The sequence below is a fragment of the Epithele typhae genome, assembly GCF_022376455.1.
Source record: "Epithele typhae strain CBS 203.58 chromosome Unknown BXZ73scaffold_32, whole genome shotgun sequence".
NCBI lineage: Eukaryota > Fungi > Basidiomycota > Agaricomycetes > Polyporales > Epitheliaceae > Epithele > Epithele typhae.
In genome coordinates, this window is record NW_025954223.1 from 396,467 (window position 1) to 412,011 (window position 15,545).

Consider the following 15,545-nt stretch of genomic DNA (forward strand, 5'->3'; position numbering starts at 1 on the left):
GAGCGTGATGGAGACGGGTGTTGGGGTTACCTCGACGATCGCCCGAGCGCCGAAGCGAAAAGCCGAAATTCCTGGCAGGAGTAGGATCTATGGGCCAAACGGTGAACGAGTAGTATGTATGTGGCGCGGGGGCGAGATTTGCGACTGTGGGAGGGGAGATACATAGTACGGCGGCCGCTACGATTCAAAAAGTGTACACTGTACTTATGCCCACAAGTCTTCCCATCTCACTATAAATTAACACACATTTCAAACTGTCCCTTTGCAAGTCGTTGTCTATATCTTCGATATACGTACCATGCTCTGTACTACATACCATCAGCGCTCTAGCAGATCTCCCGCAAAAGATCCTTATCGATCAGGAAGCGCTGAGAGCGGTTAGCCGCCGCCGCGCGATACGCTCTTTGCTGACCACTTTGCCCCCCGACGTTGACATCAGCCATGCCCTCCCCTCCCCTCCCTGTCGAGATATGGGATACCATAATCGACGTCCTCGGCGCCGAATACGAATACGAATCGGTCGCTGTCTGCGCACGGGTCTGCACGCAGTGGCTCCCCCGGAGCCGTCTCAACATCTGGCGCGAGCTGTACCTGAGCACCATGGACCAGCTCGCCTCGGTCCACCACGCCCTCGAACGCACCCCTCAGCTCCGCGGGCTCGTCCACTCAGTGCACCTCCATCTGTTGCCCGCCCCCGGCGGACGGCAAGACCCCGCTCTGTTCAACAGCGCGCCGGTGGTTCTCCTGCCGTACCTCACGGGTGTAGAAGTCTGGCGATTCGAGGCATTCAGAGCCAAGTCCGGTGTGCCCGGTTTTCGATCCTTCTCGCGCTTTTCTATGGCCTGCTTCAGGCGATACCCGTCCATAAAGACTTTGGAACTCAATAACGTGCATTTGGCGTCGCCTCTTCACCTGTATCGACTCGCGGCCTGCTTTCCCACACTTCAGGTGCTCCGGTTGGCCTCCGTCAGGTGCGAACGTGATGCAGAGGAGCTCGCCCTGTTGAGCTCACGCAGGAGCATCGCGTCCCTCCAGGAGCTCAAGGTGAGTAGGCGTTTCAGTCCGGCCTTACGTTGTTGTTGACCCGCGTAAAGATGGGAGATCTGTACGTGGCTCAGCAACTACGGCCATTGTATCAGGCCAGTTCGACGACTCTCACACACCTGACACTGCCCTGTGGCCGGTTCCAATCTCACAGTGAGGATGCCTTAACTGTCTCCGGCCGCGTGGAATCCGATTTTCATCATTGTCTCACAGACGTTGGCGAAATAACGAGATTGCAGTATCTTGCTCTCCGGTGTGGCCGTCGGGAAACCGTGTTGAGTTCCTGTATCATCGCCGTCAAGGATGTCAATATGTTCTTGCGCCACGGCCTCCCTAGCTCCCTGCTTGCCTTCGAAGTTGTCTATCCAGAAGCTTTCTGCCCCCCACAAACGGAGCTCGATGACGTGAACAGATCCGAGTCTGAAACGGCTGCACGACTGGTGGAAGATCTCGGCCGTCTGCGAGCGATAGGAGGAACATGCATATTTGAAGACCTGCAGGAGAACCACGTGGAAGGGTGCACTAGTGTGGTTCAACAAGTCTTCTCACCGCTTCATTCATTGAACCTTCTACGGGTTGTCCGCACGTTCATCCGTCAGCCTTCAGCTCCTCTACGGCGGTGGGTTGAGCTAACACGTTTTATAGACCCGCCTATCAAAAGGTTGTACGGGCACACTGATTACGTGGAAAGACTTGTTCTCTCCCCCTCAGGAGTGTGGGCCGTAAGCGTTGGCGGATGCAACTCCCCCAGCTGGATCTTCGACTTAATTATCTGGAACACCGAGTCAGAAAAGCCGGTACTCGAGCAGTGGTACGGTGTTGTCGGTGTTAAGATGTTCTCGATCTCGTTCGCACCTACGGAGGCGCTGTGTGCGTGCACGAGCCCTTTCGGCGGAGTAGATATCTTCAGGCTCCTTTCACGAAGTGAGGTGGCGGAGGGACAAAGGGTGCGCAAGGTCGGTTGCATCAAGGTTGGTGACCACCACCACCACGTCGATCACACCTGGCGGCCAGATGGAACGCAGCTGGTGATGTTGACGAGGTTCGGGAGCCTCGAGGTCTGGGACGCAGTCACTCTTACCCTCGTCCAGTCATTTCCCAGTCCGAGCCACATCTTACCGATCCGCATCAACAATGACCCCACGTACGACCCGTCGTTCATCCGGATCTCCAACGACGGCCGCCTCGTCCTGCGCGTCTGCACGTGTACTTCGAAGGCTGGCACACGACATCGGTGCATTCTCGTCCACGACCTCGTCACCGGGATCTGCCATTCTCCATTCCCCTCCCCGGACGCCCCCACCCCGCTCTGCTTCGAACCCGTCACCGAAGCCGTCCTGCGGAGAGACCCGACTCGTCCACACATTCATCAAGCCGTGGTCCTTCCGGACGACTCCCCCGTCATCATGCTCGCCGACGCCACGACCGACTCTTCCCTCGAAGGCCCGGGGCCCGCTCTTTCATTGACCCTCGACGTCGAGCCGACACGATCGAGCCGCGGGCTTCTCTTCCATGTCTCTGCTCACGGCCATCGCGTCCTCCATACGCACGGCACCGTAGTCAGCACGACGTACTCGGTGTTCGACGTCGGGACCGGGCAGACGGTCGCCTCCGTCTCGTTCAAAAACGCCCTCCAGGGCAACCACCACGGGGTGCTGTCCCCGGACGGCAAACATGGGGTGTTGCTGGCGTTGTCTCACGGGAGGCACAGGATGTGGCTGTGGCACGTCGATGAAGGGACTCTGCATCGGATCCAGGGCACGAAGGGCCACCGGGGGTGGACTGTGGCTTCGTTCTCCGGGGATGGCGCGACGCTGGGACTGGGATATTCTGACGGGACTGTTTCGTTCCATAACGTTCAGGACGTGGTTCGCGGACAGGTCTAGTACTACTAGTTGAAACTCACGATACCATTCATACAGATGTATCCAAAGAACACTGCGAGGAGAGATTCATATGACACGTCTTTCGTCGTAGCTCGTTCTTCTCCGCCTTTCTGAATCTTGGCAGACCCCGCTCCCGCGCCGAAGACCCACCTGTCCGCACGCTCCCGTTGGCGACCTGGCGGAGCGAACACAGCGCATCGCAATCGTTGCGCGCCATGCCGCTCGCAGCGCACGTCGTGGCGAATGCCACCTCCGCCTCGCCCTGGTGCTCGGACGCGCGCGCAGGGCCGTGACGCCTCGAGAGCGTCGCTGAGCTTGACGGTGAGGCGGTCGACAAGAGACGTGATGGAAACGGACGTCGGGGTTGTCTCGACGATCTCTCGGGCGCCGAAGCCAAGAGCCTGTCGAAAGCCCTGGCAGGCTGACGACGCCGAAGCCGGCCACCTTTCCTACCGCAGGGTCTACGGGACAAGTGTTGAACGAGTATGGAATGGCGGATGTCCAAGAATTGGGAAAAAAACGCACAGATGTGGAGCTCGGTGCAGTCACCGCTTGAGCAGTACTAGTACGGCTGGCTTTTAGTCGCCCATTCAGGCTTGCGCCCCCTAAGTTGAACGGATCTGGAGGTTCAAGTTCCTAGTCGCGGGGTTCGTACTGAGGTTCAAGCTTGAAGCTTGAGGCTGGAAGTGTCTACTCCACTCCGATCGCCTGGTCCAGTCTGACCAGGGGAATGTTGGAGTCAAGTTCAAGCTCGAGATTAGAGATTCGGCGGTCCGACGGTCCGGGCTTATTCGTGGGCGAGCTTCCACAGCGCTAGCAGTCTCGACTCCATCACGAAACGCGCCCGGACCAGAACTACAGATGGTCGAGGTAGGTCATGTACAGTCTGCGGAGATCATCCCTTTCTTTGTCGAACGGACAGTGTCAATTTATGACAGAAAATCGTCATGGTAGAACAGGACCGAGCATCCCAGACTGGGATGATGAGCAGTGACGAACATTTGTAAGGGGATGAACGATAGGACGTTATCATGGCTGGGCTTGGAACAGTTCTACAGTTATCATTTGTATGCGGGAGATAGAACGGAGCCGGTCGTCCACCCGGGTCGGGCTGAGCAGGGCCGGTCGTTCACTCGGGCCGAGATGAACGGGGCAGATCATCTGCAGGGGACACCATGTTCGACAATGAACATGTTCTCTGAGAGCGACGATCTGGCCTGATCGTCCTTGGGTGTATAGATGATCTGAGACGAGGTGTGCAGTGATCAATGCTGAGGTACGATATGACCATGGCTAGTTCGTGGCACAGGGATGAGATGAACATGAGCTCACTTCAAAATGATCATTTCCGGGTGGTGCAATGACCTGAAAAGACCGATTCAGATGTGCCGAAATGTTTCGCTGTTGCCGGTCGACCACAAACACCCATATATGCGCAAAATCCGGTATTATTCAGGTCTATAAAGCATGGGAGGTACAATATGGATGCGAACGAGCGAGAGACAGATGATAACAGTGACACTGGGGCGACAGCAGCAGGGTTATTCTAACTGAGGCAGGGAAATCTAATGGGCATGACTGTGTGCTATGAACTTCAGATACGACGACAAGGGAGACTGTAGCAGACAGACGGGGATAAGAAGTGCAGCTATTGGCGTATAGAACGAACGTTGACATGAGATGAAGGAGAAAGCGGGGCTGGCTAAGCGCGCACGCCAGTCCGTGTCGTGTCGCGTCGCGCGCGCGGGCAGGCGCTAGTTATTCTGAACGGCTCCTCTCCGACTCTCACCCTCACTATCCACACCGTGTGTATATGCAGTATCCGAAGCCTAATCGAGCGTTCCAGATCGTGTGCGTCACATGGAAAGTGGTATATGGACCTCGCAGACGAGCTGCATACACAGAAGAGGATGATTGGCCGCCGGCCGGTGAGTCTTGCGTTTTGGGAGACGTCTCGTGAGGATATCGGTGGTTGCATGCCCGTGTCACTGTGCTGTGCCCGGCGTGTGCGTGCGTATGCCCTTGGGTGGCCTTGGCAACACCAGCACTTATGCGCCCACAGTCCTTCAGAAAGGGCAGGAGTTGTGTCTCTACAGTATGCTGACCCATTGCTCTCGGTTACTAGCTTCTCGGCTACACCTCTCATGGCGAAGCTTGAACAAGTCCCGGGCCATTTTGCAAAGGAGGCTGGGAGTGATTGGTGCGTCTTCCTGGTGCTCGCGGCTCGCCATCCTCCTCTAATCTTAAACTCTGTGCTTCGAATAGTTCGTGGTCTCCCATGTCCGACACCCTTCCTCCCTCGACACGCCCGTGCCTTTCATATATCCACAACAATACGCGGGATAGTGGTTCATCGCGGCCCCCAATCGCGGTCGTGTCCATCGCACCACGTGGGTTCTCAACAGGCTCGCGATCGCTGCCACTTCCTCCGCGAGTGTGAAGGAGCACGAGGTTGGGCGCGGTATGGCCCACAGTTCCGCTACGTCGAGTCCCCCGTGTGCTCTCCTCTCGCGGTGACCCCGGCTCACCGACCTTATCGCAGGGCCCGGGTTTACACGTCCCCGCGCACGCGCATGCGCCGGCCGCGCCGCCCAGCGATTCGCCCCATGCGTGCGGGAAGGGCAAGCCTCTGCAAGCCTGCTATCGCGCAGCCGCAGCACAAGAGCCAGAAGCCGGCGTTTCTCGTGCCTTTTGAGGTGTTCTATGATGCGCTCACGTACGCGCGTACGCTCAAGGGCTGGCCGCACGAACCGCCGCAGAAATCCGCTGCGCTCACGCAGGCGCCGCAGCGCCAGCAGGAGCACGTCGCCGCCATGGTCGAGCGCTGGCTGGGCCCTTCCCTGCCAATGATTCAGATCTTCTGCCGTTCCACGCCCTCTGTCTCTCATAATCACACCCTCAGGTATTCGTTCACGCATGTTCTCTCGCCCTGTTCTGCCGGTTTTGTCTGCACTTCAGTCCTTGTCTCGGTCAGCCTCAGCTCGTTGAAGCCTCTTCTGCATCTCATAGATGAATCCGCGCGCGAGCATGCTGCTTGTAGTAGCACTTGCAATCGTAAACTGTAATACTTGATTGCAAGTACGACATCGACCAGGTTTTGGCCGCATCAAGAGTCCGTGTGAAATGCCTCATCCATTGGTGAAAGGATTGGGGGCTATTCTAGAGTAGAAGAGCGAAGATGTAGGCACAGAGAAGAGGAATCCGTCTTGAAGCACCAGGCAGACGCTGCCTGAAGAGCCTGCGACGCGCATTAGATCACGTGGTATCTGGTACTTCCCAGTCACTGGGGCTTGATCAGCAGCCGATCGTCAAATGGTCGTTTACTGATCATCTAATGTTCTGCACTCAGTGTCCCCGCGTTCATTTGCACATTGACAGATCTAATAATTGTCAGGTAGATTACAAAATGATTGAAAATTTTCAGCTCAAGACAATAGTTGATCACATTTCGTCTACTCGACGAACCATGATCATGCGTTATATCGATGACGAAAACAGTTCATGCCGTGATCAACGAGCGCTTTGGAGATCGTGCCCGTTCTATCTCGCGCGCGTTTCGTGATGTCTTGCCTGAGCTCTTCCTCGGCAACTCGTCCTCTCACACACTCACTCATCTCTGGCGGTTTCTCCTTCATGGCGGTCCCGGGCGAAATATGAGAGATGGAAGAAGAAAAACTCGTGTGCTTCATAACAGTATGTACCTCGGACCTTGCGGCGATACAGTGCGGCGGCACATCAGCTCTATCTTCTGCCAGGATCTTCTCCGGAGAGAGTATGCTTGCGGACTGGTGACCGGTTGGCTACGTAAGTCCTCATCCGAGTCACTCCCAAACTGCACCCCCGAGCTTCCAAACCCCCAGCCTACGCAAGTCTCCCCGCACCCAAACCCCATTCCCTGTACCTCGCGTTTAGAGCACCCGCCCGAACGCGCCAGACATGCCACCCATTCGCCTCCCCATCGAGCTGTGGGAGGCCATCATCGACGTGCTCGACGCCAACTTGGACGGGCGCGAAGCCGTACTGGCCGCCTGCGCTCGCGCGCGTCTGCCAGCCGTGGCCTCGATGTCGACGAAGACCACCTGCCAGCAATCCGCGATGCGCTCGCCCGCACACCCGAGCTGCGCGCGCTCGTCCGCGCCGTCTGCGTCCACGCGGTGGTCGACAAGTCGACGTCGACAGCTCCGCGCCCCCCACGACTCGGCCAAGGTCTGTGCGGCGCGACGCCCGTCGAGCTGGAACCCTACCTCGACCTCACACGCGTCCAGTCGTGGAGCTTCGACGTTCAGGGCGACCTGGATGTGGTCGACTTCCCTCCCGTGCGAGCCCTGTGGACACTGAACACCTTCATGAGCAGACTGGTACATCGCCCTCAAGAACCCTCCGCGTAGCTCCACACGTCTAACTTGAAAGTGCCCCCGCAGACGTTCGCGTGTTGTTCTCCAAAACACAGGTGCGTCCTTCCCATGCATTCTCCGGGATTGCCCCTCATCGCACCGACAGTGCTGCTCTGCCCCCTCCCCCTCCTTGTTCCAGCCCAAGTCGGAAGCCAACAGAGGCCTTTTCCGACGAATCGCCTCGAGGGTCCGTCCGTCAAATGCCCAAAAGGACGCCAGCGCTAAACCATGGATCGTTGGCGGTGCCAGTTGTCGCATTCCCAATTCGTTCGACGACATCAGATATCGTCTGGGATGCGGAACATGAACTCGCCCAAGGTGTCAATGTGCGCAATCTCGGGCCGCGGTCGTCAGACCGGAATCTTCTCCCTGTTCCCTCGGAGTCAAGGGGGGACCCAACATGCCCGGGAACTTGGGGTCATCGAGGCCACGAATGACAGATGTCCCGTCGGGCATGCCTCATACCGGACGGTTGGGACGTAGGCGACAACTCACTATGCGTCTTCGTTCACGACCTTGCCCCGGGAGCTCACCATTTCCCCTTCACAAACCCCGACACCACCGAGTTCACGATCTTCCCCGATGGCTGTGAGGTCGCCTTCCGGCGGGACCCTGCCAGCGCGGCGGCTCTGCTCGTCGCCGGCTCCGGAACTACCGTCACGATCGCCGCTGTCGACCCCGCAGACCGCGTCCCGCTGCTGGGCGCCGACCACGCTCGCGACGACTGCTCGGACCTCGGCTCGCGCTCTCTGCGGACGGCCGCCGGCTCCTCCAACTCACGAGCTTCGAGGGGCGCGGCGAGGAGCTCGCGATCCTCGACACCACGACCGGAATCGTGGTCGCCGCCGCCTCGTTCGACCGGTGTGGGGATTCCTTCGCGTAGTCTTCAGACCTTGTAGAAATGTTCGCGTTGAACGCGACTAGTCTGAGCGCGACGGACGCGCGTTGGCTGATACGACGGATAAACGGAAAGACGGATACGACGGATACGACGGTTACACGGGCACGGATAAGACGGATGCGCGGGGGAGAACGAGCAGCGGACACGACAGAAACCGAGTGAGTGTGGGGGAGAGGAACTGACATTCTTCGTGTGTGCGTACTACTTTTATACATGTGCAGGTACTACTTCTTCACCAAGTGTGCTCGGTGACTTCTGGCCGCTCGGACGACACGTGACCGCGTTCTGTCGCGCACGCACGTGCTTCAGAGTGCCCGCGAGCGCGGGACTCCTACAACTGGGGGGCCCTTGAGATCTCGACCCCGAGATCCTGACAACCATCAAGGAGACTCGTCCATCGCGGTAGCCTCGCGAGTGTCGCCATCGGGAGTGAAGCGACTGGAAACTGCGTCGTAGACAGCACGGACCTGGGGGCGGGGCGCACGTGGCGGCGGAGTCGGCGGTCGGGGGCCGAAGGACGGACCGGCGTAGGGCCACGCGACGAAGGACTTTGCGAGCCGACCCAGAGCGATCAAGTTGGAGGGGGAATTGACAGTGAGCCAGGGCGTCGCGCCGAGAGGGTCGACTGCGGGGTCGAACGTAGTGGTGTAGAGCGTTGGCGGGAAAGACAGGCGCAGGTCGACATTGATGCCCGAACCATCGTCGCTATCAAGGAGGTAAGGTTCCATATCAGGCGCCGCGAGGCATGCGCCGTCACAGGTTACGGACGCGCGACCGTCGCCGAAGGCATGTTGGACTGGGTTGCAAGAGTAGGTGATGGGCTCGGAACGCGGCGGGCAGTGCAAGCGGTTACTGAGGGAGAGGACTTCGATGGGCGCGGCGAAGGCGCTCACGTAGCTGGAAGCCGCAGTGGAGCGAGGCACGATAGGGAACGTCGTCTTCACGGCCTGGTAGTCGTCGCGGTAGTAGAAGAGCTTCAAGCGCGCACCTGGCGCGGTATGACGCATTGGCGTGCCGGAGATCTCGCGCAGCTTGTAGGAACCCGAGGTGAGGCGTTCATCGACGATGTAGGGACCGGCCCAGCGGAGAGCACCCTTCATGCCCATCTGAGTATCGAGCCAAGACTCGAGCAGCAGGACCCAGAACCCGGGCTGGAAACCTTCCTTGTTGATGAGGGACTCGTACCGGCGGTGGAAGTCGTCGATCGCCTTCCGGCGGCTCTTGGTCAGCTTCTGTACGGCATCGTCCAACACGGACTTGTGGCGGGAGATCTGCAATAGACGTGTCGCGAGAAGGGACACGTCGTCGGTAGCTTCAGCCCAGTCGAGCGCGAACCAGGTGGCATCTTCGAGGTCGAAAGGGAACATGCACTCTTGACCGTAGACGAGGTAGTAAGGCGTGTACCCAGTCGCGCGGCTAGTCGTAGTGCGGACGGAGAGCAGAGCGGAGTTCAGAAAGCGGTACCAGCTGAAACGGTCACACTTCGTGAGGTCGCAAGCACGCCAGATGGCTTGTTGAAGAGTACGCCCAGAGCGTTCTGCGATCCCGTTGGCCTTCGGGTTGTACGGAGATGTACGGATCACTGTCACACCATGGCGACGTAGAAGGATGGCGCAAGCGCCGTCAAACTCGGGGCCGTTGTCGCAGACGATGACCGGGATGCAGCCGAAGCGGCAGATAATATTCTCCCACAAGAAGGCAGCCCAGGCTTCAGCCGTGTTCGCTTTGACAGCCTTCGCCTCTTCCCAGTGGCTAGTGGCGCAGACAGCGTGGAGGAGGTAACGGAAGCTGCCGTTCATGAAGATGGTGTCGATGTGAAAACGCCGGAGGACACAAGGGGTGATCTTGGTCTTGGACGACAGCGGCGCTAGCTCGCGGTGCTGGGATCGGAACTGGCAGTTGAAACAAGAGCGAACGAACCAGACACAAGCTGCATAAAGATTGGGGAAGAAGTAGCGCTCGCGGAGCAAGGCGAACGTTGCCGCAGCGCCGCGATGGCCAGTGGTGTTGTGCGCCGCAGCTATGATTCGCTTTCGAGCGAGGGTGTCCGTGACCACGAGGAGAGGGTGCCGGTTGGCGCGAACGCGCCAGATGCGCCTATGCCCCACGATGTAGCAGCGACGCATGCGGGCCACCCGCGCCCTCAAGGCGGGGTCGGTGGGCTCGATGTTCTCGACTTCCGCGCGCCAGAAAGCGGCCCATGGAGGTTCGCGGTCGCCAAGATGTGCCTCGTGGAGGGTGTCCCCCGGAGAGACAGTTGTCGTGGGAGCGGGAACCGTCTTCGCCTGTAGCGACGAGGTGAACGTCGGGATCTCGTCGCCGAATTGTTGCGGAGCATGGTGGGGGCCGTCCAAGTCCGCTGGCGGGAAGTAGGAGCGCGCGGAGAAGCCAGAGGGCAGAGAGTGTCGCGGCTCGCGGAGCATGGGTCTGTAGATGGTGATTGGGAAGACACACGCTTCGCCACCGAGGTCACATTCGCACTCCTCCGGTTTTGAAGGCACTGCGCGGATGCGCCAGTCGTTGAAGAAGGGCGCCATCGATGCGGAGGACAACATGGATGACGAGGGGGAAGTGGAGCTCCAGCCGTCGGTGTAAACAGAGAATTGACTCAAGTGCACGGGCGCAGTGTGTGAGAGCCCCCCAAAGGTAAGGCCGACGGAAGGGTTGAAGGCGTCGTAGCCCCAGCTGGAGCGTCGCCAGAGAAGGTCGGCCGCCGGTACTTGAGCCATAGTGCGGAGACTCGTGAGGATTGAGTGGACTGTCCCAGATGAAACAACTGCGGAGACGACGGCGGGGCGAAGGGAGGGCACTGAGCGGGCAGAGGACGGGCACCGGGGGCGAGGCGCAGCTGCCGGTGGGTTTAAGAGGGCAACCGCACGACCGAAGAACTCGTCGAGGTGCTTCTCACCATCTGATTCGTCCGAATCGTCGGGAGCGGGCGGCCGACGGGACAGGGAGTCCTGGGGAATCCCCCTTGTGGCTGGGATGTGCTGGAACGCAAAAGTGAAGAGTGCCAGCATCAGGAAAACCCCAAAATGCTAATTAGGACTAATGGCACTAATTTACTTGATTAGCAGTCATTAGCTCGGATTATCTGTTAGTCACTAATTAGATCGGTCCTCTCCTAATTACGACCATTAGACAGAATAGTTACAGAATACTCACACAATAGCTTCATCAATACTGCCTGAGATAACGTGATTATGACTTCATTAGTTGCGCAATATCAGCTTTTACTGAGTGAATATCACAGCAGTAGCAGAACACAGACCACAATTAGACCAGCTTATCAGTTACTATCGGGCCATTATCACACTTCTCCGAGTACAGCGAACAAATTAGTGGGATTAATGAATGCACTAGTAAGGTAAGAACAGCACTATCAACAGAGAGATCCGACTGCCGATAGGGTATCACTGGAGATATCTGGCATGTCAACCTATATACGTGTCAGAGCGATGTACAGCACAATCATATACAGGGCTGCGCAGGCGGGCTGGCAGCAGCGTCAGAAGTCGGTGGACATGGCAGATAAGTCGAGGAGCTTCTTGGTGGTGAATTCGGAGGTCTTATCGGTAGTGGGATCAACGGCATCGGAGCTATGAAGCGAAGGTGTGTTAGCACGCAATGACAATCAAACTCAAAATGAAGCATACGAGACGCTCCGCTTCCAAAGACCATGCATCAGAGAGTGATATCTCTTGTCGTCAGGCTGGATAGTGCACAGGAGGTCGATGATGTCCTCATACTTCGATGTGAACAAGTTCGAAGCAAAGTCTTGGCCCTTGCGGCGCTTGTCAGGGTTCTTCGTCTCCTGGAGCACTGCAAAGATCTACAATGCATATTTGAATGAGATAAGCATGACACAGCGCAGTGTGGACCTTACCGCAGTTGCGACTAATGCGAGCATCGGTGCGGGAATTTCCTTCTGGTGAGGGTGAGAGGGGAGCGATGACTTGAACTCCGAAGCGAAACGTTCGCCGTATGAACGAGCCTTGTCGAAGAAGCAGGCGTTCAGAACCTGACTGTATATAGGGTGACCAAACGGGCGACCCGTATCCACATTCTCAGTCTACCAACACATGTTAGCTCTGCAAGGCGAGATAGCGTAAGAGAACGGAGACTGACCGCGAGATCCTTGATATAGATATACCGCTCATTGTGCTGCAACCAAGCAGCCTTCGTAGCGTCAATTATCCTGACCCCAAAAGCGCCACACATAACATTTGCAACGGTCGCCTTGACCCTCCCGCGGAGAAGTGTGATGCGATGAAGAGGCTGATAAACGTGCCATAGGGTTAGCATAAACGAGAGGAATAGAGAAGACACGTACATGCTTGGCTAACTTCTGACTGTAATCGTCGTCCCGAGTGATTCGGCGAGCAAGTTGGGGGTCTCGTTCGCGCTCGGTGATCGCAAGGAGCATGGGGCGCATGGCATCGTCCTTCTTCGGGCCGTCGGGGAATGCGTGAACAAAGAGTGCATGCTTGAGAGCCTCCGGCGTGGACAGCTTGAGAATCTTCGAAACTCGAGCTGTCTGGTCGCCGAGATTAAGCCGTTGGTTGACAATCTTGAGCTCGATGCCGATTTTGGGTTCGGTGTCAGACCCATCAGTCTCAGTTTCACTCGAAGCGTCGCTCTGATCAGTGTCGCGTGCGCCAGATGAGATGACTTCGGTTCGAAAAAAACCAGGTAAACTCACGGTGACAGGCGTCTCTGACCGGGAGGCTGTGGATTTCTTTTCACGGCTGCCAGCTTCAGGTGCGTCGTCAAGAATCTTCGGTTGCTGCAGGGAATGTCGATAATGTATCACACAGTTGAAAAGAGCGACACTTACTTCATCAACCTTGCGCGTTGACGCGGGAGCGGGCCGCGAACGCCAATCGGAGGAGAGGGAGGGGTGGATGGGTGTAGATGGAGGTTGGATGACCTCGATGTAGTGGTGCAGAGGCGTTGCCGGCACTAGGCGCAAAGCAGACGCAAACTAGAGTCACACGAGGGATGTCTAGCCCACAAAGACCAAGTTAACATAGCTCTACATACATACAGGCAATTGAGATACTCACCTAGCCCACAAAGACCAAGAGGTCGAGATGAGGGCTAGGACACGAAGTGCAAGTGCTAAGAGAGTCCGCGATACGGGCGCTTAAGCGCGGGAACAACCTTCCAATATAGTAACAGGCAGAGAAAAGGCAGAGAAATGGCGAAAAATAATACATAGGGCGAGTCCAGAGTCCGTTCCATGACACGCGTCTTCGGCTTTGGTGCGGCATCCTTCTTGCGAGCAGCGGTCTTGCCAGGGTTCGCCTTGCCACCAGAGGTCGACGTAGAGCGTGGAGTATTGGGCGATTGAGTCGCGGTACTCTTGCTAGGCCTTGAGGGCTTCATCGCGGTCTTGTTCCTCATGTCCTCGCTGTTCCTCGCGTCCTCACGGTGAACCTGTGTTGTCGTCATGCATTTACACAATAAGTGACAAGTCTGCGATGCGCACCTGAGACAGACGGGAACGCTTTCGAGTGGATCAGCATGTGTGCCGACTATTATGAAACAACCAGGTCATACCTTTGCATCTGGCTTCGACCTTTTGTCGTCGTCAGAGTCGTCCTGGTTCCCGCTCACAATCAGATCGCCCTCATCGTCGCTTAGCCTGTGCTTGCGAGATCGCTTGGGAGCACCGCCGTTCTGCTGAGACAAGCCTCGCGCATTTGAGGATGGTGTAGCTTCCGAAGCGTAGACCTGCGTAGATGTGTGCTATTCGCTACGCATCAAGACCGATTTGCAAGTAGAGCTGACTGCAAAACATACCTTCGCACGCGCGCTGCCATTCTGCGCACGCGCGTGGCCATCCGTTGTGTGTGCGCGCCGTCCGTTGTGTGCGCACGGCCGTCCGTTGTGTGCGCGTGGCCGTCCGTTGCGTGCGTGCGGCCATCCGTTGCGTGCGAACGGCCACCCTTTACGCGCGAACGGCCGCCCTTGGTTTGCGCGCCACCATCCTTTGCATGTGCGTGGTCGTCCTTCACCAAGGCTCGTGTGCTCAGTCTCGTTCGATTGTAGCATCGCAATACAGAAAATTAGAGCTCACCTGTGATCCAGAGTCGGGATCCTCCATGTTTGACTGCTCCGTGACCTCACTGATCGTCTTTGAGGACTTCGTCTTCGTTTTTGGTGTTAGTCTAGACTTGGAAGCCTTCGATGGCTTCAACACCCCCAGACTGCTCTCAGTATTTATCCTCTGCGCATAAAAGCATCGAACTACACACCTGGAATACGTCGTCGTCATCAAGCTCCCCATTCCCATCGCCCGCATCCGAGTTCTCCAGAATGTTGGTATCCTGTGGCCGTTCCGCATACAAGGTGTCGTCCTCTTCCCATAGTAATGTCGGAGGGTTGTGTTGCAGCGACGAATACGAGAGAGGGTAGGTGGGGAGTCATCTTCACTCTCAGACCCACCGAGCAAGGTGGCAGTCTGAGAAGAGAATGTGAGCCAGGACGTGTGAAGCGAGAAGACACGCAGGCTGTTGACGTGCAGCCACACTCCAGATGCGCCCACTCACCTCACGTTCGAGCGTTCGCGCGACTTGAGTTTCCGTTCCACCTAACGCATTTCCCTCTTCCTCTTCTTTCACCACTGCTGTTTGGCTCACTGATGTCGCCGCCTCCATCACCGCTCATGTTAAGATCTTCGTCCAATGTGCCTTCAACGGGATCCTCAGCACGAACGGGTGGTGCACGCTGGTTTGCCAGTGCAGTGCCATAATATATTCGCATGATGCGCTTATTTGCGGTGCAGGAATAAGCAGATGTTCTGCTTATATGCACTCAATTGAGCTTGACATCTGTTTTCGATATTCCTGCTCATATGAGCTTATGGTGGTAGACAGTGCTTTTGCTCATGTGAGGTGCTCCCCCAAAATGTCCGAAATCCTTCATAATATCAGTTCAATTGAGGAAGGTGTTTTTAGGAGTGCTCTGCTCATATGACGGCCATCATTTCACATGAGACATGCTCACATGAGGTCAGCCTGTGCATGAAAGACAGGCTCATGTGAGCAACAGTCTGTTCACATGGCCTTCCCTTATTTGAGGTCAATCTGTTGAGCAGAGGCTTGCTCATATGAGGGCAGTCTTACATTAGAGTGCTCTGTTGACAGGAGCACTCAACTGAGAGTCGTCTGTTCATGATAGATTCACTCATTTGAGTTGGCTGGGTACTAGAGAAACCCGCTCCCATGAGCCGTGACTGGTTTGGGGAATATTCGCTCATGTGAGTGGCACTCAGTTCGTGAGGGATACGCTCACGGGAGCCTCATGGTGAGCGAA

The 15,545-nt window shown here is 57.0% G+C and overlaps 3 protein-coding genes across 3 annotated transcripts; 2 read left to right on the forward strand and 1 right to left on the reverse strand.

Annotated features, from left to right (window-relative positions):
* Positions 1-441: 441 nt before the first annotated feature.
* BXZ73DRAFT_102542 (uncharacterized protein) lies at positions 442-2,930 on the forward strand (the record flags this gene model as incomplete). The annotated part of the gene is made up of 4 exons (XM_048015278.1): positions 442-888; positions 949-1,044; positions 1,095-1,105; positions 1,736-2,930. The coding sequence occupies 4 exons, from the start codon at positions 442-444 to the stop codon at positions 2,928-2,930; spliced, it is 1,749 nt and encodes a 582-aa protein (XP_047876842.1).
* Positions 2,931-5,536: 2,606 nt separating this feature from the next.
* BXZ73DRAFT_102543 (uncharacterized protein) lies at positions 5,537-7,318 on the forward strand (the record flags this gene model as incomplete). The annotated part of the gene is made up of 2 exons (XM_048015279.1): positions 5,537-5,832; positions 6,982-7,318. The coding sequence occupies 2 exons, from the start codon at positions 5,537-5,539 to the stop codon at positions 7,316-7,318; spliced, it is 633 nt and encodes a 210-aa protein (XP_047876843.1).
* A 4,415-nt stretch (positions 7,319-11,733) lies between these two features.
* Positions 11,734-14,334, reverse strand: BXZ73DRAFT_102546 (uncharacterized protein; the record flags this gene model as incomplete). The annotated part of the gene is made up of 12 exons (XM_048015280.1): positions 11,734-11,824; positions 11,882-12,057; positions 12,112-12,297; positions 12,354-12,503; positions 12,559-12,864; positions 12,928-13,011; positions 13,063-13,187; positions 13,475-13,664; positions 13,717-13,734; positions 13,788-13,976; positions 14,031-14,051; positions 14,308-14,334. The coding sequence occupies 12 exons, from the start codon at positions 14,332-14,334 to the stop codon at positions 11,734-11,736; spliced, it is 1,563 nt and encodes a 520-aa protein (XP_047876844.1).
* Between the last annotated feature and the right edge of the window lie 1,211 nt (positions 14,335-15,545).